Source organism: Thermobia domestica, chromosome 11, assembly GCF_964235325.1.
Source record: "Thermobia domestica chromosome 11, izTheDome1.hap1.1, whole genome shotgun sequence".
Lineage (NCBI taxonomy): Eukaryota > Metazoa > Arthropoda > Insecta > Zygentoma > Lepismatidae > Thermobia > Thermobia domestica.
In genome coordinates, this window is record NC_137464.1 from 266,036,242 (window position 1) to 266,061,431 (window position 25,190).

At 36.1% G+C, this 25,190-nt stretch overlaps 1 protein-coding gene across 3 annotated transcripts in view; it reads left to right on the plus strand.

The window, feature by feature from the left end:
• zip (myosin heavy chain 10) overlaps nucleotides 1–25,190 on the plus strand; it is a 299,777-nt gene that overhangs the window by 151,807 nt on the left and 122,780 nt on the right. For all 3 annotated transcript variants that reach the window (XM_081732288.1, XM_081732289.1, XM_081732290.1), the window contains exon 3: nucleotides 6,464–6,594. In XM_081732288.1, coding sequence (XP_081588414.1) covers nucleotides 6,464–6,594 — 131 coding nt within the window. The remainder of the gene's footprint in view (nucleotides 1–6,463; nucleotides 6,595–25,190) is intronic.

The window sequence follows — 25,190 nt, forward strand, 5'->3', positions numbered from 1 at the left end:
TTACATATTTTGTACAATATTTCGAAAAGTGAAGGTGGGACTGATGATGATCACTCGTGGATTGAGTTTAATTTCCCTTTTCAGCGTGGAGGCTATATGAGAAGTGGACGTACACTACATGAGTTCCCACCGGGAATCGAAGCCAGGTAGACGGGAACGCTACGAGGGAACCTAAATCTTCGATTTGGGTTAGAATATCGTCCTAAAATCAATGGCTTTAAGCGATATAAATGATCGATAAACTTCTCGAAATTTACAGATAGAGTAACGTATAGGCTGTATAAAGGTTAGAGCAAATAACCCGACAGGAGACGTCAGTAATTATTAATAGACACAATGACAACCTGGCGCCGAGTAGTTGAAGTTACTACTTTTAGTGGAGGTATCGGTAGATAACTTTCTGCGTCGAGGCAGCAGTTGGTCCAAATACGGCGAAGTGGAATTTCTGCTGACGCTGTAAATCCCAGATGAGAATTAGTTTTTATCAACCGTGTATCTTGTAAACTGTTCACTTTATTTCCAGCTGTTTTAATTGGCAAGGCCATTCAGGCTTCTATGAAGGTAGCAGTGAATGCTGCCTAATTTGGAGAAACCTTTTATAGAAATAAAATTGACCAACTACAAAGAAGTGCAAACGTGAGTGGAATTTCTATACAACATTTTTTTCATTTGATCGTCGAGTCGTTAATGAATTGCAGATCAGTGTTTAATATCCTAGAACATGAACATAAATTTCTGGTAGCATATAATACTACTTTTTACTCCAGAAATTGTTGAAACAGGAAAAGAAAAAAAGTTCAAGAAAGAACAGAGGCTTGTAGCTTAGATCATTCTCATTAGATTATTATTATTATTAATAATAATAATAATAGTAATAATAATAATAATAATAATACTGTTCAACAATTAAGGGGTTTTAATCTGTTGAGAATCTCGTACCGTTTGAAAAAAAAATGAAATGAAATCTTCGTCCCAAGTGAGTTTTGCGTCCCAAAGTTATGCTGGTTAGGCTAAGGGAGACGGTAATGATGAAAAATGAATGAAATGGTGGAATGAAGAAAGTAGGAGGAAATGGGAGAACCCCGAGGAAACCCACGCACACGGTGTTTGTCCACCACAAAGTTCACTTGCCGGGGGCAGGGATCGAACCCGGGACCCCAAAGTTACATACAAATATTAATTCTTTATCTTCGGAGCGGCAGATGCTGTTGAGTTGAAACTTTGGTATAAGGATGTGTTACTATGTTCTTAATCCTATTGGGATTTCCACTTTGAGGTAAAGTTTAGACTTTCACTGAAACAGCTGCTGCTTCGTTACTATTTATCGTAGGATCATGATTCATACCTCGTTTTATTTTTTCAGCATAGAGCATGCTTTCCAACGGTTCCACTCGCTTGTCAGTATTATACACCAGAAACTGGGAAATCGGGAAAAATTGGGAGTTTTTTTTTTTCGAAAAAAGAATTTCTGAAAATTTTTGCGCCCCTCTGGCCTGGGCCTGGGTTCAAGTAGGGATCTGAAAATCTCGTGAAAAATACGTAGACATTTACACAATGCGTGTGCAAAATTTCAATCTGATATCTTGAAAACTGAGGGCGGATTTAAAAAAAGAAAAAAAAAATCCTTAAAAATATCACGCCCCTCCGCCCCCACTTGGCGCCGCCAAGTTGACCAACCGGTTTCAAAACGCATCTGAGGTATTCGTTGGTTCATGCTTATTTGACATAATAATAATAATAATAATAAACGGGTTCAGCACGTGTTATATGAGAATCAGCGTTTAAACACAACACTACTCCATGATACAGATTCGTACCGTAAATCTTCGAAGGGTTAAATCTATTTTTGGGGAGATTATGATTATTGATATTAATTTTCCAAAACATAACCAGTTTCATGACATGATTGTGACATACCTCAACTGAAAAATATGTCAGAAACATTATCTTTTTGTATTTTTCTGTATTGTATGGCGTTTTTTTTTCCAGATTTCAACATTGTTTTCAGTGTTCTTGTTATTTTGGAAGAAAAAAATCCCTTAATTTTAATAGGAGTAACTTTATACTGATTTTTAGTTGTGAGAACCAGAAAGGAGATTAATTATTCTACTTGAATTCATTTAATTTAAAAATTGGTGTAGAGTTCCATCGTGCTATATGGTTAGCATATCATCTTCGGCGCAAAAGACCCGGGCACAATTCCCGATGGGAGCTTATGTGGTTCAGGTCATACGTTAAAGTATAGATCAACGTGTCATACACCTCGGTGCTGAAAGATGCGCTGAAGTTCACTCTGACTAACCAAGCAATAATAGTTATTTTCAAAAATTGGTCTACAGTATAGAAAAAATGTCTTGAGCCCGAAATTGTGACGTTATGAACTTTTGCTGTATGTTTTTAAGTCTCAAGAAGGCTTCTGTTGATAATTTATTTGCATTTGTAAACGAGACCGATTAGTTTCTAAATTTCAGATTACTTTTCAGTCTCTGTGTCATTGACAAAAATTACTTTTAATAAAAGAAGTAGTGAAATAAAAAGCGTGAAACTGATCGGCTGAAAAGTCCTGAAAGGAAACCTTGTATGTAGGATGATAACTTTCGAACTATTGGTTACATTTTGAGAACTTAAGGCATATTCACATCTTATTTTAAAAGTATTTTGTAAGTAATACGTTGTAAGCAGTGGAAACTTCAAAATCCATAATTTATTTCTATGATGCCGGTTATCGTTCGTTACCCACTTCGTGGTAGTGTTTCATTATGTTTCAATCGGTATATTTAAAGAGGCGTCAGTGTCATTGTCTTCACCAAATTAGAGATCCCCTTTTCAAAGGGGGAGGTACAAAACATGCTGGCGGAGGACTGGAAGGAAGGCCGGAGACTGAAGATGGTGTGGCATCTCTAATTGAATTAAATTTAGCAATGCAAGGAAGCCCATTTCATCGGCAGTATTGACTGTTTTAAGTGGTGTCAATTAGCCACGACACGCTTTAATGCCTCGTGTGATAGACAGGGAAAGGAAGAGATTGGCTTGGCGGCAAACAAGCTCACGCTGTGTGTATACAGTGTCAAAAGGAGGAAGAAGATATACGTCAACTTATACAGGATGGCCCAGAAGTCAGTTTCCCCTAAGAGAAACTCCATATGTAATTCTAAGTATTCAAATTGAGAAGTTAAGATTGAAAACGGATCAAGCATGGAAGGTAGATTGTAGTTATTGTTATCTTTCTTGAGCAATAAATACAAATTACCTTTCTACAAGTACCATTATTTTGTTCACTCTTAGAGAAAACTGACTTTCGGCCCATCCTGTATAGAGCTATCTTTTCTGTTATGTAAATTGTAACATTCAAAATAGAATGAAACCGTTCCCTCCACTTTTCAAGAATTACAATTAAAATTAAAATTCGAATAAAAAGTAATTTGTGGAATATTAATAGCAGTAAATAAGAATATTTGATCTGCCAGTACACGGAATTCTTTGAAATTTGTAATGGATGAACACAGACGCATTTTAATTCCTTTGAACTTTTCTCTATTTACTATTTAATGTCTATCTAGAAGATATAGTGAAAAAGAGTTTACATGATGATGATGGTATTTTGGTAGGAGGTAGAATGATTAGATGCATAAGATTTGCAGATGATATGGCGCTTGTTGCAGAATCTGAAAAGGAAATCAATAAAATGTTAGAAAAAATAAGAAGGGGCTTTGAAGAATATGGGATGAAAATAAATGTTAGAAAGACAAAAGCCATGGTGATTGAAACGAAGGGGTCTGTGTCAAATATAAAAGAAGGAAGGGAGAAAGTAGAACAAGTGGATAGTTTTCGATATCTGGGTAGTATACTTAGTAATAACATGAAGTGCGAACGTGAAATAAAAGCAAGGATAGGAATGGCGAAAGAAGCCTTTAAGAAGAAGAAAAGTCTGTTTTGTGGGAACTTGAAGAAAGAGTTGAGAAAAAGACTCATAAAATGCTTCGTGTGGAGTGTTGTACTGTATGGGGCGGAAACGTGGACATTACGTAAAAGTGATGAAAATCGACTGGAAGCCTTCGAAATGTGGGTGTGAAGAAGACTGGAAAAATTAGTTGGGTCGAGCGCAGAACGAATGAGAGTGTGTTAGAAATGGTGGGTGAGAAAAGAACACTTTTAGGTATTATTAGGAAGAGGAAGAGAAACTGGTTGGGACATTGCCTAAGAAGAGATTGTATTATGAGGGACGTCCTAGAGGGTATGGTGGCGGGAAAGAGAGGGAGTGGGCGGAGGGGACTACAATTAATGGATGATATAAAAACAGAAAGATCATACGCGAAGACGAAGAAGTTAGCGGAGGACCGTGGAGCATGGAAGCTTCTCAGCTGCGACAAGTGACCTGCCAATAAAGGCAGAATACCTATGATGATGATGATGATGATGAACTTTTCTCCCTACAATATACGTATTTTAATACCATACTGTAATTGTTCAATGACGTAATAAAATAGAAAGACGAACTTTCTAGTAGCATACCTACTTCCTACTTTCGGTAGCATCACGATCAAGTTGGTTTAGTTTTTCAAAAAGTCTGGTCTTTTCCTCTTGATTCCACATGTGGAAGAGTTCGTGATTTGATTGGCTGTTCCATTTCAAGTGAGACAGCAAAACAAAATATCAGGATAACTTTTCTCTAACTTTGCATAATTTCAATTTAAAAATTTCAAGTAGTTTATTTAAGGGCGGTATCTCATAACAACATTTTTCCCTTTTATTTTCTTGAGTATGACGATCTTTCATAATTGGAAACACTTTCCACTTTTTCCATAAAAAATCTATAACATGACGTTCTCATTCGCTACCAAAAATGGGCTGAGATTACCTCCTATCACCCTTTATATCCTTTCGAAATAAAGGAAACCAGGGTAACTGAGAAGACGTAACACATTGGGAAGGTAACCCAGAGAACTGTGTTTGATCCTCAGCCCAGCCGCACAATTTCTTTCAAATTCACTGTAATTCCACCTCTAGAATAATCAAGTACTTGCTTCCTTCATCTCTCAAGTATATATGGGAATTGTACTAATCAGTCTTGTGTCGATAATGAAATAAGAGTACAAGTTATTAGTGAGTAACAACGACGCAACCAAGCTAGTTAACGCCCGGGGCAAGAACCCGCCTCCTGACGAAACCAAAATGTTCCCCGATTACACCTGATATTGGCATTTTCCATTTTTCCTTCCAGTGGTAAAGATTGATTTCAAAATTACAGTAGATAGTTTATTTTTTAGTACAAGATAAAACAAACTAATTAGTATTTGATTACCAACTAATCTGAGAGTAGCACGCTTGATATATTCTTATAGTCTTATGATGATAACTGCAAATTACAATGTTTTTGTAATTACATCGGGATGTGCATATGCATAGAATTTCAATAGTCTCTTGCTTTAGAATTGAATGTTTAATTATGACAAAACAATCAAGATGTTGTCTTGAGTATTATATTCGGACCAGGGGCGTCCTTTAGGGGGGCAGGGATTTGCCCCCCCCCTGAGTTTGAGATGTATATAGATTTTATCAATAGAATAGTAGTAAATCAGTGCAAAACGCGAAATTTTACTTATATCAAGGGGGTCTTGCCCCCCCAAGCAAAATCTGAAATGACGCTCCTGATTCGGACATTTCACAAATCTCTTAAATCGATGTAAGTTAAATGAAAACACACAAAGCTGGAACTAAAATTTAATCTTGTGGGCTCTTTCGACTGCAAAGGTTTTTACAATGTCCTCAAAAGATAGCTATGGATATGATCCTAAAGTTGCCGTTGTCGCCTTATTGTCGTCGAGTCGTTGCCGTGTTAAGTTTCTGAGGTATTTTTTTTTTATTACCTTTAGTTTGCAAAAACTCCTTTCCTTGCCTTATAGTGAAAATATTTGCCCAGTTTTGCTCTCCTCAATCCGGCGCCCAAGGCACGAGCCCCGTTCTTTCCTTGCCCCCCTTTACATCACTGGTAACAGATGTAACTGAATGTTTAGTTTACATGTCTTCGATTCATATTTTTCAGGTTCGATCTTGATTAAGAAACTGAATTTTTTATGTTATGCAAAGTAATTGAGAAGTACTTCAAGTAAGGGTATCGAACTTAATCATCCGGACGGCTACAGCTCTTTTTCGGCTGTGACACGAGGGAAATTTAGTAAAAAAAAGTGCTCTATGTGAAAGTTTTTTTTTTTTAATAAATCGTTTACTTCATAGCATTAAGTATTAAATGGTGTACTTTCGAAAACTTGCAGTGTGTTGTGAGATATTTACAGAATATATGTATTTAATATAGAATATATAAGAATATTTAAAGTTTGAGATATTATGAAATCATTTAGTTAATTGTGATAAAAATATTGGTTGAAGTAAATGTAGTAGATTGCTTTTAATGCGGAATGTGACTAATTAAGTGTGATGTTAATTGAGGTAATGTTCTTTTCAGATCGCGAAGATCAGTCAATCCTCTGCACTGGTGAGTCAGGAGCAGGTAAAACGGAGAACACGAAGAAGGTTATCCAGTACTTGGCCTACGTCGCGGCTTCAAAACCTAAAAGCTCTTCCTCGCCACATACGGTAACCATCAATCACTAGATCTTAAGTAATATTGTTTAGAAGGTGCTCTAGATTGACATATTCAAAACACACTATTCAAAACATAATACCGGGAAGCCACTTCATGTAGTTTAGGGAAAAAGCACGTTTAGTCCAACTTCGTGACTTTGTAATTGTAATGCCATCCAGCTAAATGAAGTGGTATAATGACAAAAAGAGCAGGGCATGTTTTTGCTTGATGAATTAATTTCTGAAAAATTTACAAGGTGCAACTAAACGTGTTTTTTTTCCTCTTTGTGTATTTATTTTTATTCATGAATGGGAAATATTGTATAATGTAAAAAATATCCTTTACTTTTTAAGGTAATGATTTTCATCTCACTGTTCGTTGCTCCTCCTCTTTAGCTCGGATATTTTAAATTCTACAGCTTTTCTTCTTCTTCTTCTTCTTCTTCTTCTTCTTCTTCTTCTTCTTCTTATTATTATTATTATTATTATTATTATTATTATTATTATTATTATTATTATTATTATTATTATTATTATTATTATTATTATTATTATTATTATTATTATTATTATTATTATTATTATTATTATATAGGAAAAATGCTTTGACAAGTAGCCAACATCAGTATTCATAAATCGGTAAGTAATAATTTGTGACGAAAAGCAACTAATTCTTAGTTCGAAATTCAGTTAACTTACATAGCTAATCTATTCTCCACATTTTTACCCATATAAATTCTTATAAAAACTACTTAGGTAGGCAACTTCAACATTTTGCGTAACTATCACGAGACATTTTGTACAATAGTACTTCTTGTTTGATTAATTAATAGCAATAATTTATTTATTAGGGTGCAAACAACATTTACAGGCATAGATGCGCCTAGATGCTAGATGTATGACACAGTATATATTCAGTACATGCAATCAAACTCGTGCAATAATAACATAGACTATATCTGGTAATAGTTAAATTATAATGCAGAAACACAAGCTGCACATGCAGTCAAACCTTGATTAAAAGTCACATTAGGAACTATAGAATCGCAGTTGAAAGGCCCTGAGTTCGAACCCGGTGGCTAGTTACCCAACCTAAGGTGTTACCAGGGTTTTTACATCAATTTCACCAGACGAATGTCAGGATGGTATCTTCTGAATATAATCCTTGGTCAAGTTCTTTTTTCATTGTGGTTATTGTTTTAATTCCTAATATATATATGGTTCCAGGGTAACTTGGCCTCGGATAGGGATGCGCACGAGACAAGATTTGAGACTGTATCGATTCGAAAAATATATATTTTTTCTATTGGAAGAGCGGTGTCTCGACTCGACTCGAGCGCATCCCTAGCCTCGAAGGCTAGATCTGAAATGTCTTGAATAAATGGTTATAATCGAAAATTTTCTGCGTTATATGAAAAGGATTTTGAAGGGGTATAAATATATTAATATCGATGTATCTGGTCTTGAAAACTGTGGTATTGTTAGTGTTTGTTGTTAGACGTGAGAAATGAGATGAATATAAGGAAAGAACGGTTGGTTGATTCCGTACCGTTGGTGTTCCACGTTTTGTTTTTGCATTGTTCCGCCGCTGTAGCCAGAAGTGTAGCCACGGGGGACGCATCAGGGCCAGGCCCCCCAAATGACCAGCTTTTAAAACTTCATTGTAAGAATACCTCGCTTCAGTAATTTAAAAGTAACAAAGTTTACATATAATTAATAATTTACGTTTAAATTATTTATCGATCGAAAAATAGTATGGTATCTCTTCCGTGTAAGGAATGACCAAATGCACAGCTTGCTACTGCCATAAAACAGTGGCACTAAACTGATTTGTAAGTACGTCAAATTTTTTAAATGCGTTAACTAGTGTTTTAAAAAACATTTTTTTTATGAGATGGAAAATTTAGTGAAAAACAAACATATGCATTCAGTTTTTCAGTTTGGATTTCATTTGCTTTTGTTTTCTACTGGTGTAAAACAGTAAGTCATATATAGCTGTTAATAAAATAATTATGGTGTTTTTTTTTTTTAGTTACGAATAATAAATAAATATTTTTATCAGGAAATCTTGAATATATTAATGAAATTTCAAAGAAAATCAGTCTTATGTCTGTGTACAAGGGCTTAAATTGAAATAATTATGCACAAAGGTATAACGTTTGGTCCGGGGCAGTAATTCTTGGTTAAGCATAATAAAAAATTATCTGGTACATAATATTTATGGAGGAAAAGAAGCTAAAAAAAAGTTTTTTAGTTTCCCGGACGGAAACGATTTTTTTCCAGGCCTCAAAATCACTAACTGTAACACTGATTTCGGCCTTGTACATTGTAGCTGGTCCCCCTCACAAACGACGGACCCGTCCTAGATAAACCTACTGGCTACACCTCTGGCTGTGGCATTTGTATTCAGATGGCTGTGTCGTTAATCGTTGTTGGATTCAGCTTCTAATTAACAGACAATGTATAAAGCTGACGTAGATGTTTTTCCAGACTTGAATGTTTACTTTTTGTTGGTTCGCCTTATTGTCAATTATTGATAATTGAGAGTTTTCACTATTGCGACTAAAAGAAAGAAATAAAAGAATCGAAAGGGAAAGTTGAATTGATTGTGTATCGTGAAGTAATTGGATAATGCTTGGAAAGGGAGCCGCTCGCTGTTATTTTAAGTCTTCCGTGATTTGTTTACAGACATAAGAAGCCCTGTCTGAATGAGAGTTGAATGTACTGTGAAGTTGCTGGAAGTGGCTCCCAGAGAACGAGGGCACTTGATAAGCTTCGGACTCACAATGAAATGCGTTCTTTCATTCATCGTCAAAAGAGGGTGTTTTGCTTCTTCTTTATCCCACAAAGATTATGTTAGGGTTCATTAGAAAAGAGGTCACTCTCCCACTGCCTCTTAATTTTTTTCAGTTGCCGTCAATAGATCACATTGCAGTTACTTTTCATTAATAATAGTCAATAGCTTCTTTCCAGACTGTCCAAGATTTCAGAGTGGAATCATGCCTTCTAAATCCAGTTTTGTCAGTGACACGTTGAATGAGTATTGGTAAATTTGGTAAATTTTGGGGTGTTTTAATAAGTACAAAATATATATATATTTGAATAATTCGATGGACATCATTTCTTCAGTGCTTAAAAATGCAAGACATGGATGTCAAGATCGTAGTCGGATGGAAAATAAGTTACCAGGAGAATGATAGAATGCATAAACCTGTTTCAGGTATACTCTCTGAGAAGTTTGTAAACAGGTTATCGTTTTTAATTTCCCCTATTTTATCAGCATTAAACTGCAGAATCGTTAGTGCCAGATTACGTTACTGCTGAAGTGTCCAAAGCAAGTGCATAGCGTTACGGACGTGTCTAATATTAACAAGTTTTCATAAATAAGAGAAGTATAAACAAACCAACTTCAGAACATTTGCTAAGAATTTGATTAACCAATGGAATTCAAACAAGAAAGGAAAGAAAGGGGGGCAAGAGAGAAGTGACGAATGAACTGGAGTACACTTGGCCCTTATATTAATATACTAGACTTTACTTAATCGAATCGTACTTCACAAGTAATCAATAGATTGAGCATCCCAAATATTGATTCCAAGCACTTATTCTCGTGTGGGATTTTAATTTAATGTGTAATTCTTTCTTACATAAATATCTTAAACATTCTTAAAAATGATCTCATTAACTCTATGTGTAAATCTTAAATCTCCATATGTTGTGTCCTTATGACATCTCTTCTTCAATTTTAAAAGTATTTTCTATTTATCTCACAGTCCCACATACTATATTCTTATCTTGTTGCAATCAGTGGCATGTACAATTATTCGTAGTACTTTACGTCTACATCACGCATACATTATACCAACAAATAAAACAGTTGGTATGATTGACATAATCAGAACTGAATGGGTTCTAAATAAGGATAAAACTAGGAAAAGAGCAATAATTTCAGAGCAGAGATAGTTTTTCTGTATGACCAGGCGATTTTGAAAATTCTTTCATGATCAACCTTCTTTTCTGTGAAGTCGCATCGTGTGAGGATTGATGGGTAATAGTAGCATTTGCCCCCAAAAATGCAGGTACAGGTGAAGAAAAGTATTGATGAAATTTTGTCAGAAAAATCCACATTAAGATAAGAGGATGTTAATATTTCTTAATGTTGAATGCGGATGTAACTAGGGCCGGATCCAGGATTCTCTGGGGGGAGGGGGTGCACCAATAACTACCAGTACATTTGAATTAAATTTAATTCTTTTTAAATGCCTTTAGGCATCCGTGATATGAATGAGGAATTTTTTTGGAAATGCTAATTGTGTGCTCTCGATGAATTCTTTTCCTTCAACCTTCACAAAATTGACTTAAACTATTGGTTTCGCAACATTCACTGCTAACTTCTCGCTTTAGCTAGTGTATATTTACAGCAAAGGGGGGGGGGTGCACGTGCACCTTTGCTCCCTCCTAAATCCAGCCCTGGATGTAACTTAATTTCTTGTTGGAATTTACTGGATAGACAATTATACTGTAGCATAGAGATTCGTTTGTTTCTGCTTTTTTTGTCGGAAAAGAATTCCTTGATGACTCTACCACACGTTACAAAGAAAAGAAGCATTACAAAGCCCTAGCTTTTGATTTCGTGTGCATGTGTTGTTAAGAGGTTGACAGTGCATTGGCGCAATCAAGGAACGACATATTTACACACAAGCTGGTCACATATTTTGCAACATGCGTGAACGGAATAAACGGGCAGTCATAATAAGATTTCGAAATGAATATTCCAGTATGGATACACATTCTTTATTGTTGATTAATAGCACTTGACGTAATGCAAGAAGGGGAACTAATTGGAATTTAATGTTAGCAGTGTCGAATTTGTCTTTTCAGTCTAAGCAGTTTCAAACATCGCTCCCATTTTACTCTTCGGTTTGAGTCTATTTGAGTTTAGCGTCTCATTCAGTAGCGAGGCTATATAAGATGGTACCCTGTGCCAAAACCACCTACGCTACCCACGAGGAGGCTTTCCACAATTTACTCTGAGTTGAGTTGATTTTAGTTTAGCGTCCCTTTCAGCAGCGAGGCTATATGAGACGTGGACCTACTGATTAACGTGGAATCCGAACCACATACAATTTACTCTGAACTCTTTTTTCTACAATAAGTGAACATAATTTTAGAAGCGAGCGGATACTTAACAAAAATGTGGGGGAAATGGATTTCGTCTGTTTCGCGTGACTAATTTAGTTTTTACAAAAATAATAATGGGATATACTTGAAATATGTGGGGAGGACTTTTTACTCTTTGTCTTTGACTAACTTCAACCTCGAACAATATGAATATTTCTAAAGCATCAAAGAAGGTAGGCGCTGCTGTTGGTGAATATATATACACTTGCAGAATACCCGTTTTTCGAACAGGGAGTATACTTTCATTTCGACACAAAAGGTCAATGGAGGCTGAATCTAGATTTAAACAGCATCGGGAATGTTATTGTTTGTCTCAGCGACTTCGAAAACTTTGTAATCGACATTAATATCGGTCATTTTCGATCATTTATATATCCCCACCCCTAACTTGCGGGGCTGAATTTGGATTTAAACGACATCGGAAGTGTCACTGTTGATCTCAACGACCCCAAAAACTATGGATTCGATACTAATATCGGTCATTTTCGATCATTTTAAATATCTCCCGTTCTCCCCTTCCCCCTCGCCTAAGTTCACCGTCGAAATGAAATGATAAAAGCCATCCCAGGTTCAAACCTCATGTATGTTGAAAATTTGATCGATTGGGTGGTTTAAGAGTTGTCACAAACATAGGGACTTTCAATTTTACATATGTATTTCCCAGTTAGCTAAAGTCGGTTTTTCGGATTGCAGTTCTCCACTTGTTTTTATCTTGTCATAACCACTGTGATACTACATAGTACCATATCGTTCCAAACACAATCTCCCTTCTTTGACTGGCCTCACACTCGTTTCCCATTCATTTGTACAGTATCCACTCGATAAGCTACGTACTCCGAAGTTGTTCTTACATGTCCGAACCATTAAAGTGTATACTTCCTTGTAGCGTTTTTCTACTTTTGCTCTTACCTTTACTGTACCTCGGATAACCTCACTTTAAATTTTGACCTTCCGCGTCACTCTGCTCATCCACCGCAGCATCTTCGTCTCAACAACATGCAACTTCTGTTTCTTTCTTTCTCTCTCTCTCTCTCTCTCTCTCTCTCTCTCTCTCTCTCTCTCTCTCTCTCTCTCTCTCTCTCTCTCTCTCTCTCTCTCTCTTTTTTGTCCAATATTCCGTTCCGTATGAACTTGCCCTTAGAGGCGTACTGATACACTACGTTCATCACGCAGTACTCTTGCTGCTTCTTTCCATTTTGCCCAACTGCTACTAATTCCGCTGTTTACGTCTTGCTTTTTACCATTTTTCATCTTTTTCATAAAATTTTCTACTTCTAGCATGGTCACCGGTTGAACCTATCCGTGATTCGTGGCTAGATTTTCGCACATTTCCATCTAGTTTTCTAGTTTTCTTCATTGAGGAGTTTCCGTAAATACTGCTTCCACTTCTTTATCTTTCCTTATTTGTCAGAACCTCGTTATTTTCATCCTGAATGCAGCACACATGCGAAATATCTTTCTTTCGCTTCTCTCTTACCTTCGAGAGCTTGTAAATAATCTTTCGTCCGTCTTCTGGTTCCAGGTTGTACAACTCATCATAAGCCTTGCCTCTTGGTACTCTAACAGCTTTCTTGGCGTTCTTCGTTTGTTTGTAATCCTTCAGGTCTTGTTGATTGCCAGAGGTGTTTATGTAACCACCTTCAAAATTCCTCACTTTTCAGGAGAAGCGTTTAAAGTTTCAAAACGCGATGAAAACAAATGGGCGCAAGAATGACACAAAATGCTCTCTAGCGCCCACTTTTGGAATCACGTCTGTGAAATTTTGACCAGAGATAGACATCAAGATAGCTTTCATTTTCTGCCCATAAGTCAATAAGGGCGACTTTTGAGTTATGTCACTCTTGAAATAAACAGGCAATGTGTATAATGTACCGTTCACGCGGCTTTGAGGGGGGGGGGGGGAGTCCACTACCATGTTTCCTTATCGGTGAGTCCTCTTCCTTTTGTTTCTTCCACATCTTTTCTCGCGGTTTCCTTGAGTGCCACTGACACTTTGGTCCTCTGTTCTTCCTTCATTTGCAGTACTTATGATGTAATTTCCTTTGGAATCTTTTCTGCACTTGCTCCATCTAGTTTCAACCACTGTTCGAACACTCACATGTTACTGTCTTCTTCCTACTTATTTCCTTGATGCACATGTTGGCTATTACGAGACGGTGTTGCTTCGTTAAACTCTCATTTGGTATTACTTTGCAGTCCTTTGCATCACATAGGTTTTGTCTCCTCTATAAGATAAAACTGATCTTAGATTTTGAGGTTCCACTCTTAACTCGTATGTAATAAGGTGTTCTTTTTTCTTCAAATGCAACTTCGATGATTATCAGTCTAAATGGAATGCATCCGTCCAGTTGTTCTTCAAGCGCAAGTATTATGAGTAATCTTCAAGCCTCAAAGAAAATACACGCCAGTGCCACAGAAGTTGGCTTCCATGAAAGTTTTTGGAAAATGACAAGGATATCCACATGGGAGACCCGGGTTCGATTCCCGGTGGGAGCTCATGTGGTTCGGATTCCACGTTGATCACTAGGTCCACGTCTCATATAGCCTCGCTGCTGAACGGGACGCTAAACTAAAATCAACTCATCTCAACTCAACTCAAGGATATCCACAATTTTCAAATAGAGGGTGAATAGATCCTTTTCTGCATCTATTTTCAATCCCAAAAGTAAAATACATGTTCAGTTGTAGGGCTAGTTTACTGATGTTCTTAAGGAACAAAAGACAAACACTCAAATGCATATCTTGTCGAATGGAAACTCCTAGTCTACGCACGCTTCAATAATAATAATAATAATAATAATAATAATAATAATAATAATAATAATAATAATAATAATAATAATAATAATCGAATTCAAAGCTAGCTTCATGTTAATCATGGCTGGAGCGGAATGTTGAGAACTTGATTTATGCGCGTATTTTTCTGAAAAGAATGGCTGAAATTTTTGGATAAAAGGTATTAAATGACGGATAATAACCAAATATGGTAAACCTTAAATAATTTCAGCACTGATGAAAATTTTCCAAAATGGCGAAGAATTCTGTATAAAAAGAAATTGCAGACGTTATTAAACAAGATAATTTGACGCTATTTTAAATCTTTCGTCGTACACATGATGTGTAACGACTTCCTTTTCAAATACGTTACATATTGAATTACAAATAGTTAAACGCAAGAAAGAAACGAGAAAATATTCCGTCAAAATTTTAAGATAATGGGAATAAGTGTTCAATCATGAGGTTGTCCACCCTTGTCACTGTCATTACATTTCTTGTCGAATTGTTCCAGGTCGAGTGGTGTAGACAAACAGCAAACAATAAACAGAATAGTAAGTATAGGTAATGCTGTATACTCCAGTTGTGTAACCAATTACACAAGGACGCAAAAGAAGTCACATTGATTTAAAGTCACCAATAAAAGGAGATTGCTGGATTGCGTGTTCTCATATAATTTCTCAATTGCATGTGACATGCTCTGCTGTTAAATTTAATTACATCTTTTTGTGGCTGCTCAGTGCACAAGAGATGATACAGGTTCCTTGACGGCGTCAATTCCTACGAAATGTTTGTCGGTTGGGTTTGAGACATTGATTTGTAGAGGGACACTTGGTAAGCAATGCAAGTTGCTATCGATGTTGTTGGGAATAATGTATGCAAACACACGAGTGACAGCGTTCGTGTAGATGCAGAGATAGTTTCCGGCGCTTAATGGCAATTTGCCTGCCTCAATTGCCACTGGCAGAGATGAATAGCTAGCGCAGTGGCTGAACGTTTGGTTTGCAGCTATGCATGTGCTCGTTTTTAAAAGTGGGTCTGCTACAAGTGTATATAAAGAAACATTACTCTGTCCACCTTCAGCGTACAGACACTTTTTTTTTTTTTTTTTTCAAACAGTGTGCACTCCATGTCGATTAGCGAAGTTCTGTCAAGCTATTTGTCTGTTCTTCCATTTCACTCCCTGTTAAGAAAAAGAAAAGTGATAAGAGGAGGGCGCATTTTGCACGCAATCAGTAGCCAACTGGCATATTTACATCTCTTACTCCATTACAAACATGTAACCTTTCACTGGGTTTTAACTTTAAAACAAAAAGAAAAAGAAAAAAAACTAATCCTTCCAGTACAAGAATCACGTTCAAGTAAAGATTGCTCAAGTTAAGCCGCGATATGTGGTATAGAATTAGTTACATCCTCTATGTAGCTGGAGGAATTGTACTTATTTAAGAGTGAAAACAAAATTGCAAATACAGACCGATTTATATTGAATGTATAACAATTACAGAAGAAATTAAAAAAAAAATTGAAGTATCAGTGAAAAATACTGAAAAGTTTCAACACAACATAGGGCTTACTCATGGCTGTAGTCGTTGCTTTAAATGCATGTGATTGTAGGTTCAAACTCTGCAGTGAATATTCGAGCAGTAATTCAAATATGTCTATAAAATAGATCTCATCCTTCATAACCTGGGTGTTACATGAGAATGTAAAGAAAAATCAGTCACATATATGTTCTTAAGAAACTGAAAACACTATGGCACATTAGGGTGGTCCTTAGGTATATGGGAAAAAATAAATTTTCGAATTTCTTCCGCCGCACCCCCTATTTCTTTTCCTTTGGTAATAGAAACATCATACACAAAATTTCACAAAAATCCATCAACGTTAACCCGTGCCGCAAAGCAGTTGATTTCTGTAAAAAGAAATCCATTTGAATTTCAATGGCACTCGATTTACTATTTGTCAATAAACGTATAATAATTTTCACAAATGTAAATAGGACAGTATAAAGCTTTCCTCTGTAATTTAGAATTGACTGGGTTTCAAATACAGCCGGTTGGTTATCAGGCAACAAGCTACAAGCATCATGATCATCGTCCGTATATATAGTACTTATGGTAATGCACAGTGTTATGAACCACTGTGGAAAAGATATTTGGATCTGTTTCTCATGCTACTTGCTTCGTTAGTAAAAAATGATAATGGCTGATATTCCAAAAAACTGGACAAAAAATATCATATATTTGAATTGTAGATCGACTTAATGATAACTTTTACTTTTTACGCAAGGTAGCTTTTCCACATCCTGGAAACAAGTTACTATAGTCTTTCACCACTTCCAAAAGGAATTGTTTCTGTTCTTCATTTGTAGTTAGAACTGCATTGTGATCTTCCATTAATTTTACGCTCTTTCCGCTGCGTCATTTGTAACATGCGGCTTATCAACTACTTTTTTCCCGAAAAGAAATTCATCATTTGTCGACCAACAAACCGGATCAAGGTCTAGAAAACCTGTAGAAATCCGAAACCTTTCGAAGAACCTCTTCGTGTTTCCTATCACAAAATCAGCAATTTCTTTTTCTTCAATATCATCTACTTCACTAGCGTGCAGTTCAAATCGCTTAATCGTTTCATATGAACTTTCACTATTTTTAAATTTTTCTGCTATTTTGTGTTTTGCTCATTATTGATATTCTCGTCAAAAAATAAAAATGCTCACACTCCTCTGAGAGGTACCAAAGATGTTAGGTAAACTTCAATAATGCCACTCTCGAGACATCAGAGTTTATGAGTTTGTACGTTTGAAGGCTCTTCAAAAATTGTAAATCTTGATGTGGTGAACGAGATGCACTGGGACAAGAAAACCAAGTAAACCAAGCTTTTTAGAACAGGAAAAGTGCACACTTGATGCAGTCCTTCTTCTTCCCACCCATTTAATTTAAACTGATTACTAAAGAGAAATATTTTTAAACATCATAACGTTTTTCCCATCCACCTTTCTGATGTACAGCTCCAGGGAAACGGAAAGAAATACCTCCAGGAGGCGTACTTCCTAGAAAAATTACTGTAAGCTCCAAAAGTTCACTGCAATCTTCTCTGCATTTCCAAATTTTGAACAGCAAAAACTAGCTTATCTTTCTTCATATTGCAAAGAACTGAATTAACACTTCGATTAGAAATTCATGTAACAAAATTGTTGTGTTGAAATCTCGGCCACTCTTTCTGGAAACTTTTTAAAAATTGGCACCTCTGGATCGGAAGAAACTGAAACAATTCTTCAAATACAAACTTTAATATCAATTCAAAAATGTGATGCCTACACAGAAGATATAAAAGATCTTTTTCCAATTTTTGTTCAAGAAGAATACAAGCTCCATTGATACGTCCAGTATTAGAAGAAGTAGTGTCCCAATGCCTCTGCTGTTGCGATTAATATGCTAGGGTGGTCCTTATTTCTCAAGTTGTGTATATCTGAGACCGCACCCCTTAATATTTTTCCTTTTAATGAGAAAAGTGTTATCTGTAAATTTGAGTTCGTTATGACAACGATAAATGGTGCCGCAAAGACATTTTAATCTTTATAGGAATAAGATTTAGAAAACAGTAGTTTCATATGTTGCTCAATAGATGGCAATACATTCACAGATTTAAATTATTCTATTTAATTCCATTTTTAAAGTAAATTGGAGCAGAGTTATGAATAAAATTAAATTGGAAATAATAAATAAATGTCAAACAATTATTTTTTATGACCATTTACAACTAAATCGTTCTCCCCTTTGTTCTTAATTACAACTTTCATTGTAAATAAAATGATATTAGACTACTTGTAACGTGTATCTGAGTTTTTCCGTTCTGCATTTACGATCTTTTGATATGAATGTTATTTTTAGGGAATTGAAGTTTCATTGTGGGCCTTGTATCATTACATGTGATGAAATGAACAAAGTGATCATTATGTGTTCAGTGTCTAGTGAAATCAGTTATCGTAGTGGGATTTACCTCGTTGGTAATATGAGTGAACAGATATTGGGTTGTAAGTTACTGTCCAACAGACAAGTACTTGGTGTATTCTTTTATAACATACGGGGGTGAAATTACCTTTAAGAGAGAATGCTCTGTTAGCAATTCGTGAATCAGAAATATTTTGGTGTAAAGCAAGAATACCGATCAAGGATACTCACCACAGCACAGAAAATACAATTCCAATGGAAGGAGTAGATTCTGATGAGATAGTGACAGGATCTTCGAGAAGAAGAGGGAAAGTACGTTTTATTATTCCACGACTCGTTGCGGCTTTTGATCGCTATAAATTGATTGGTAGAGTTACATGCGCATATTAATAGGGTGGTCCTTAGGTATATGGGAAAAAATAAATTTTCGAATTTCTTCCGCCGCACCCCCTATTTCTTTTCCTTTGGTAATAGAAACATCATACACAAAATTTCACAAAAATCCATCAACGTTAACCCGTGCCGCAAAGCAGTTGATTTCTGTAAAAAGAAATCCATTTGAATTTCAATGGCACTCGATTTACTATTTGTCAATAAACGTATAATAATTTTCACAAATGTAAATAGGACAGTATAAAGCTTTCCTCTGTAATTTAGAATTGACTGGGTTTCAAATACAGCCGGTTGGTTATCAGGCAACAAGCTACAAGCATCATGATCATCGTCCGTATATATAGTACTTATGGTAATGCACAGTGTTATGAACCACTGTGGAAAAGATATTTGGATCTGTTTCTCATGCTACTTGCTTCGTTAGTAAAAAATGATAATGGCTGATATTCCAAAAAACTGGACAAAAAATATCATATATTTGAATTGTAGATCGACTTAATGATAACTTTTACTTTTTACGCAAGGTAGCTTTTCCACATCCTGGAAACAAGTTACTATAGTCTTTCACCACTTCCAAAAGGAATTGTTTCTGTTCTTCATTTGTAGTTAGAACTGCATTGTGATCTTCCATTAATTTTACGCTCTTTCCGCTGCGTCATTTGTAACATGCGGCTTATCAACTACTTTTTTCCCGAAAAGAAATTCATCATTTGTCGACCAACAAACCGGATCAAGGTCTAGAAAACCTGTAGAAATCCGAAACCTTTCGAAGAACCTCTTCGTGTTTCCTATCACAAAATCAGCAATTTCTTTTTCTTCAATATCATCTACTTCACTAGCGTGCAGTTCAAATCGCTTAATCGTTTCATATGAACTTTCACTATTTTTAAATTTTTCTGCTATTTTGTGTTTTGCTCATTATTGATATTCTCGTCAAAAAATAAAAATGCTCACACTCCTCTGAGAGGTACCAAAGATGTTAGGTAAACTTCAATAATGCCACTCTCGAGACATCAGAGTTTATGAGTTTGTACGTTTGAAGGCTCTTCAAAAATTGTAAATCTTGATGTGGTGAACGAGATGCACTGGGACAAGAAAACCAAGTAAACCAAGCTTTTTAGAACAGGAAAAGTGCACACTTGATGCAGTCCTTCTTCTTCCCACCCATTTAATTTAAACTGATTACTAAAGAGAAATATTTTTAAACATCATAACGTTTTTCCCATCCACCTTTCTGATGTACAGCTCCAGGGAAACGGAAAGAAATACCTCCAGGAGGCGTACTTCCTAGAAAAATTACTGTAAGCTCCAAAAGTTCACTGCAATCTTCTCTGCATTTCCAAATTTTGAACAGCAAAAACTAGCTTATCTTTCTTCATATTGCAAAGAACTGAATTAACACTTCGATTAGAAATTCATGTAACAAAATTGTTGTGTTGAAATCTCGGCCACTCTTTCTGGAAACTTTTTAAAAATTGGCACCTCTGGATCGGAAGAAACTGAAACAATTCTTCAAATACAAACTTTAATATCAATTCAAAAATGTGATGCCTACACAGAAGATATAAAAGATCTTTTTCCAATTTTTGTTCAAGAAGAATACAAGCTCCATTGATACGTCCAGTATTAGAAGAAGTAGTGTCCCAATGCCTCTGCTGTTGCGATTAATATGCGCATGTAACTCTACCAATCAATTTATAGCGATCAAAAGCCGCAACGAGTCGTGGAATAATAAAACGTACTTTCCCTCTTCTTCTCGAAGATCCTGTCACTATCTCATCAGAATCTACTCCTTCCATTGGAATTGTATTTTCTGTGCTGTGGTGAGTATCCTTGATCGGTATTCTTGCTTTACACCAAAATATTTCTGATTCACGAATTGCTAACAGAGCATTCTCTCTTAAAGGTAATTTCACCCCCGTATGTTATAAAAGAATACACCAAGTACTTGTCTGTTGGACAGTAACTTACAACCCAATATCTGTTCACTCATATTACCAACGAGGTAAATCCCACTACGATAACTGATTTCACTAGACACTGAACACATAATGATCACTTTGTTCATTTCATCACATGTAATGATACAAGGCCCACAATGAAACTTCAATTCCCTAAAAATAACATTCATATCAAAAGATCGTAAATGCAGAACGGAAAAACTCAGATACACGTTACAAGTAGTCTAATATCATTTTATTTACAATGAAAGTTGTAATTAAGAACAAAGGGGAGAACGATTTAGTTGTAAATGGTCATAAAAAATAATTGTTTGACATTTATTTATTATTTCCAATTTAATTTTATTCATAACTCTGCTCCAATTTACTTTAAAAATGGAATTAAATAGAATAATTTAAATCTGTGAATGTATTGCCATCTATTGAGCAACATATGAAACTACTGTTTTCTAAATCTTATTCCTATAAAGATTAAAATGTCTTTGCGGCACCATTTATCGTTGTCATAACGAACTCAAATTTACAGATAACACTTTTCTCATTAAAAGGAAAAATATTAAGGGGTGCGGTCTCAGATATACACAACTTGAGAAATAAGGACCACCCTAATGGCACATTCATTGTTTTAGTCTGAGAGTTGGCAAAACTAGTGTGTATTCCTGATTTTTCCTTGTAAAAATTAGTGTCTTACAAGAAATTAGCCCATCACTCCGAAATTATTGAAACAGAATAGAGCAGGTGTTTTATTGACTTCAAGAAATGTTACTGTACAGTCGAAGTACATAATCATCTCGTGATTATCCCTTTTTTAAAAAACTTACATATATATTTGAAATTTCTGGTCATTATGTGTGTAAAGGATTGAATAAACAAATGAGTTCTTGTATGATAAACCAACTACGTACAGCATTTTGCGCTCTTTCCGATTTCGTACAAACAAACTTCGATTCTGATTTTCTCTCCAATGAATAGTAATTATTTTGTTTAATTTTTCATGTTCTAGCCAAATATTTGACTTATCAAGCCTGTGTTATTGAAAATAATGTGTAAATAAATTTAAAAAGAAGCAGTAACAAAAATTACTGTAGAATTCGCAAGAGAGAGAAATCTGGAGAACCAGATCATGTGTTCACTTTCCATTGAAATTCATTACACTTCGGTAGTCAGTTATGACAAACATGAAAATTATATCACCAAAGGAATATAACCGAAACCTGTCGCGGCCTTCTTCACGCAAAATATCAGAAAAAATTGTTCAGTAGTGTTTTCATGAGAAGGAAACAAACAAACGCTATTTCATTTATATGATCTAATATTGCTTTCTGCTTCCGCGTACGTTGAATCTCTATTCGGAGTAATTTTGGAAAGTATTTAATAGAAATTACAATATTGTTAATAGGAGAGCGAGAAACAACTGGTTGGGACTTCAGCCTAAAGTGACCAGCTGTGACAGATGACAAATGAGTATGTAATGTCTGATGCATAAACAATTACATCCGTTTAATTCGTGTGTTGTGCATCTAACAGGTAACAAATTGTTTTGAAATGTGCAGAGGCTCCCTTGAGTGGAGTTGTTCAGTTGCCAAAATTCTCTTGTTATGAGGACATGGTTATCAAATGGCCTTCTGGCAACACACACCTTACTTTCTGCGTGGTTCTGTTTCTTCATTTAGAAAGCATCGTTTTCTATCATTAGTTATCTTGAATTCCGCACTGATTGAAAATATTGATAGCATTTCAGCGCTAATGAAATAACAATTCGTTCTTTTGATTTATTGATATTTTGACTGAGGGTGTAAAACATCATGGAAATTAAAAGTGCGTAGCTATGAAAGTTTAACGGTATGCAAACCTCAAGAACACGCATGTTTTAGTAGTCGTAAGATTTTCTCTTAACTGATGTTAAGTAGTCTAGAATTTGATTCTCAGTAGGAACTGTCTTCATAAGCTTACAAAATGTAATGACAGTTGTAGTTATTGAATGATCACAAATAGTGTAATTTTCACCGCCTTCTGTGGCGTCATTTTCAGGACAAAAACAAGGAAAAAGATTAGTAGGAATGCGATAAGTGAAAATTGATGTAATAAGTATACAGTATGGATACATTATGAAACAGAAAACAGTGGCATATTTTATTTTCTGGTGATAGCTCACACCTTTTAACCAATATAATTTTCTGTACCGAAGTGTTTTATATGCTTGTGATCCGGAGTTCGATCCTTTAGGAATACATAGTGTTTTCGATGAAAAGTCCGAGCAGGGGCGGATCCAGGCCGGACTTCTGGGGGGGCGGTAGGTCGTAATACTGCTACTTAGAGCTTCTTTTAAGAGCTCTCGGGTAGGTTTTATTTATATATAAAATAAGAGTTTCCTCTTCTGGGGAGGGGGGATCAGTCACCCGATCGCTCCCCCCTGAGTCCGAGTAATGAATCATATTCCTTAAAGCAGTAAATCCCATCTCTTATTGTCTCGGCCCTGAAAAGGAACGTTAAAAATTCGATCAGTCAGTTGGTGCGAAAGGTTTCTGGTTTGATGTCAGGTGGTGGACAACTTCGTGTCTGGTGTTATTCGTAGCTCTTCTGTTTCCTTTCGTATTATTCCACTATTTCTTCCACAATAATTCATTTGTGGTTTTCCTCATTCACATCAGGCAAATGCCGGGGTGGTACCTAACTTACAGGTCCTAGGCCGCTTCCTTCCTTCCCTTTCCCCGGATAGTGTGCACGCCGAGGGAGTTCATCCCTCAAAAGTGACGGGCTAAATGGCCTTAGATGCCGCAAGCCCAGAAATCTAAATCCTAAATTATTAATTTTGCAACAGTCGTCGGTCTTTTCAGGCTTACAGATCATGGAACAGTTAGGAGGTTCATTTTTTTTTATTTATTTAATGTAAAGTTTTCATGTTGTGTATAGTATGTTTACTCAATAGAAATGCAGTTCGGCAAATTTCTTTGAAGTTCCCATGCGATTTTTACAACAGCACCCCTTCCTTCCTCCAAATCTCTCTTGACCACATTTGCAGGGTTGCAACGTCTTAACATTCACTTTGTCTGCTCTTTCGCACACAGTGGATGGCTAATATGAAATAGATGTAAGGCAATGTAAAAACAAGGGAGCTGGTGTTCGGAACAAGGAATCGAGCACTAACTTAAGGGACTGCATTTGGAACTATAGTAACTAAGGCTCCACGTGGAATGACAAGCGACTGTCAGCTGTTTGAAATGAGGGTTTTGGTTGTCCATTTAGTAATCGGAAGTGTCTTTCGTAAGGTTCTCGGAAGATGACTTATTTATGGCACAAGCTAGAGGTCTGCACAGGCCGGAATTTTTAGCCTGGGCTCGGCCCAGCCCGTGAATTTACAATGTGAGACCCGATCCGAGTCCGAAATATGTTTTATCATTTAGGCCCGAGTCCGGCCCGAGCTCATGTGATAATCAAATGAGCCCGAAATAGGCCCGAATTACGGAAACTTAATAAGTAACACAAAATTGTATTTTTATTTACGGCAATTAGATTTAATTTTGCAGTTGTGTTTTAAAAGTTCTCTAGAAAGAACGGTGCAATATATATCGTTGTACAGTATATTTTCAAAGTTAGGTCCGAGAAGTATGGTTGCATATTTAAAAATTTACGGCCCGAGCCCGAAATAATATATGCTTTGTAGGCCCGAACCCGTACAGACCTCTAGCACGAGCCATCACACGTAGAAGGCAGCATTCTTTATATACGAAATGCATTACAATTGAAGAAACAAACTATAGAGACAAAGTTCACTTGCGATTGCTGTTCTATAGTGACAAATGTTCAAAATTTTACAACAACCAGTATATCATAACATGGCGTGACCATAAGTGATCCCGGGAGTGTTATATATAATTTAAAAGTACCTTCTTTTCCATACAGCTTACAAGTAGACCTCACCACTTCGCCGTTGCGTTAGCAAAAGGAAACAACTACTGTCCTAGAGTAGGGTTGAATATAAGATATTGACAAAAAATTTAGCTGCTAATGAGCACTAGAAATATGGGAAAACGAAATAGAAACACGAATGTGGGAAAGCCATCTATAATATAATTTGATAGTTGCAAGACCGATATTGTTTCGAAATAGATCGAGGAACAATAGTTATGACTTCAACTATGTAAATCGAGTTAGGAGGGATGTTTTTATGGCATTCCAGATCATGGCCGCCATCTTGAAATCCGCCATATTGGATCGACGTCAATTTTTTCAAATGGAAATAGGACCATGTGAGGTATCAAACAACAATGATTTTTCCCACCCAATCTCATACACTAATTAGTTTGTCCATATCTAGAATGGTTTACAACTTACAGTTCTTTCA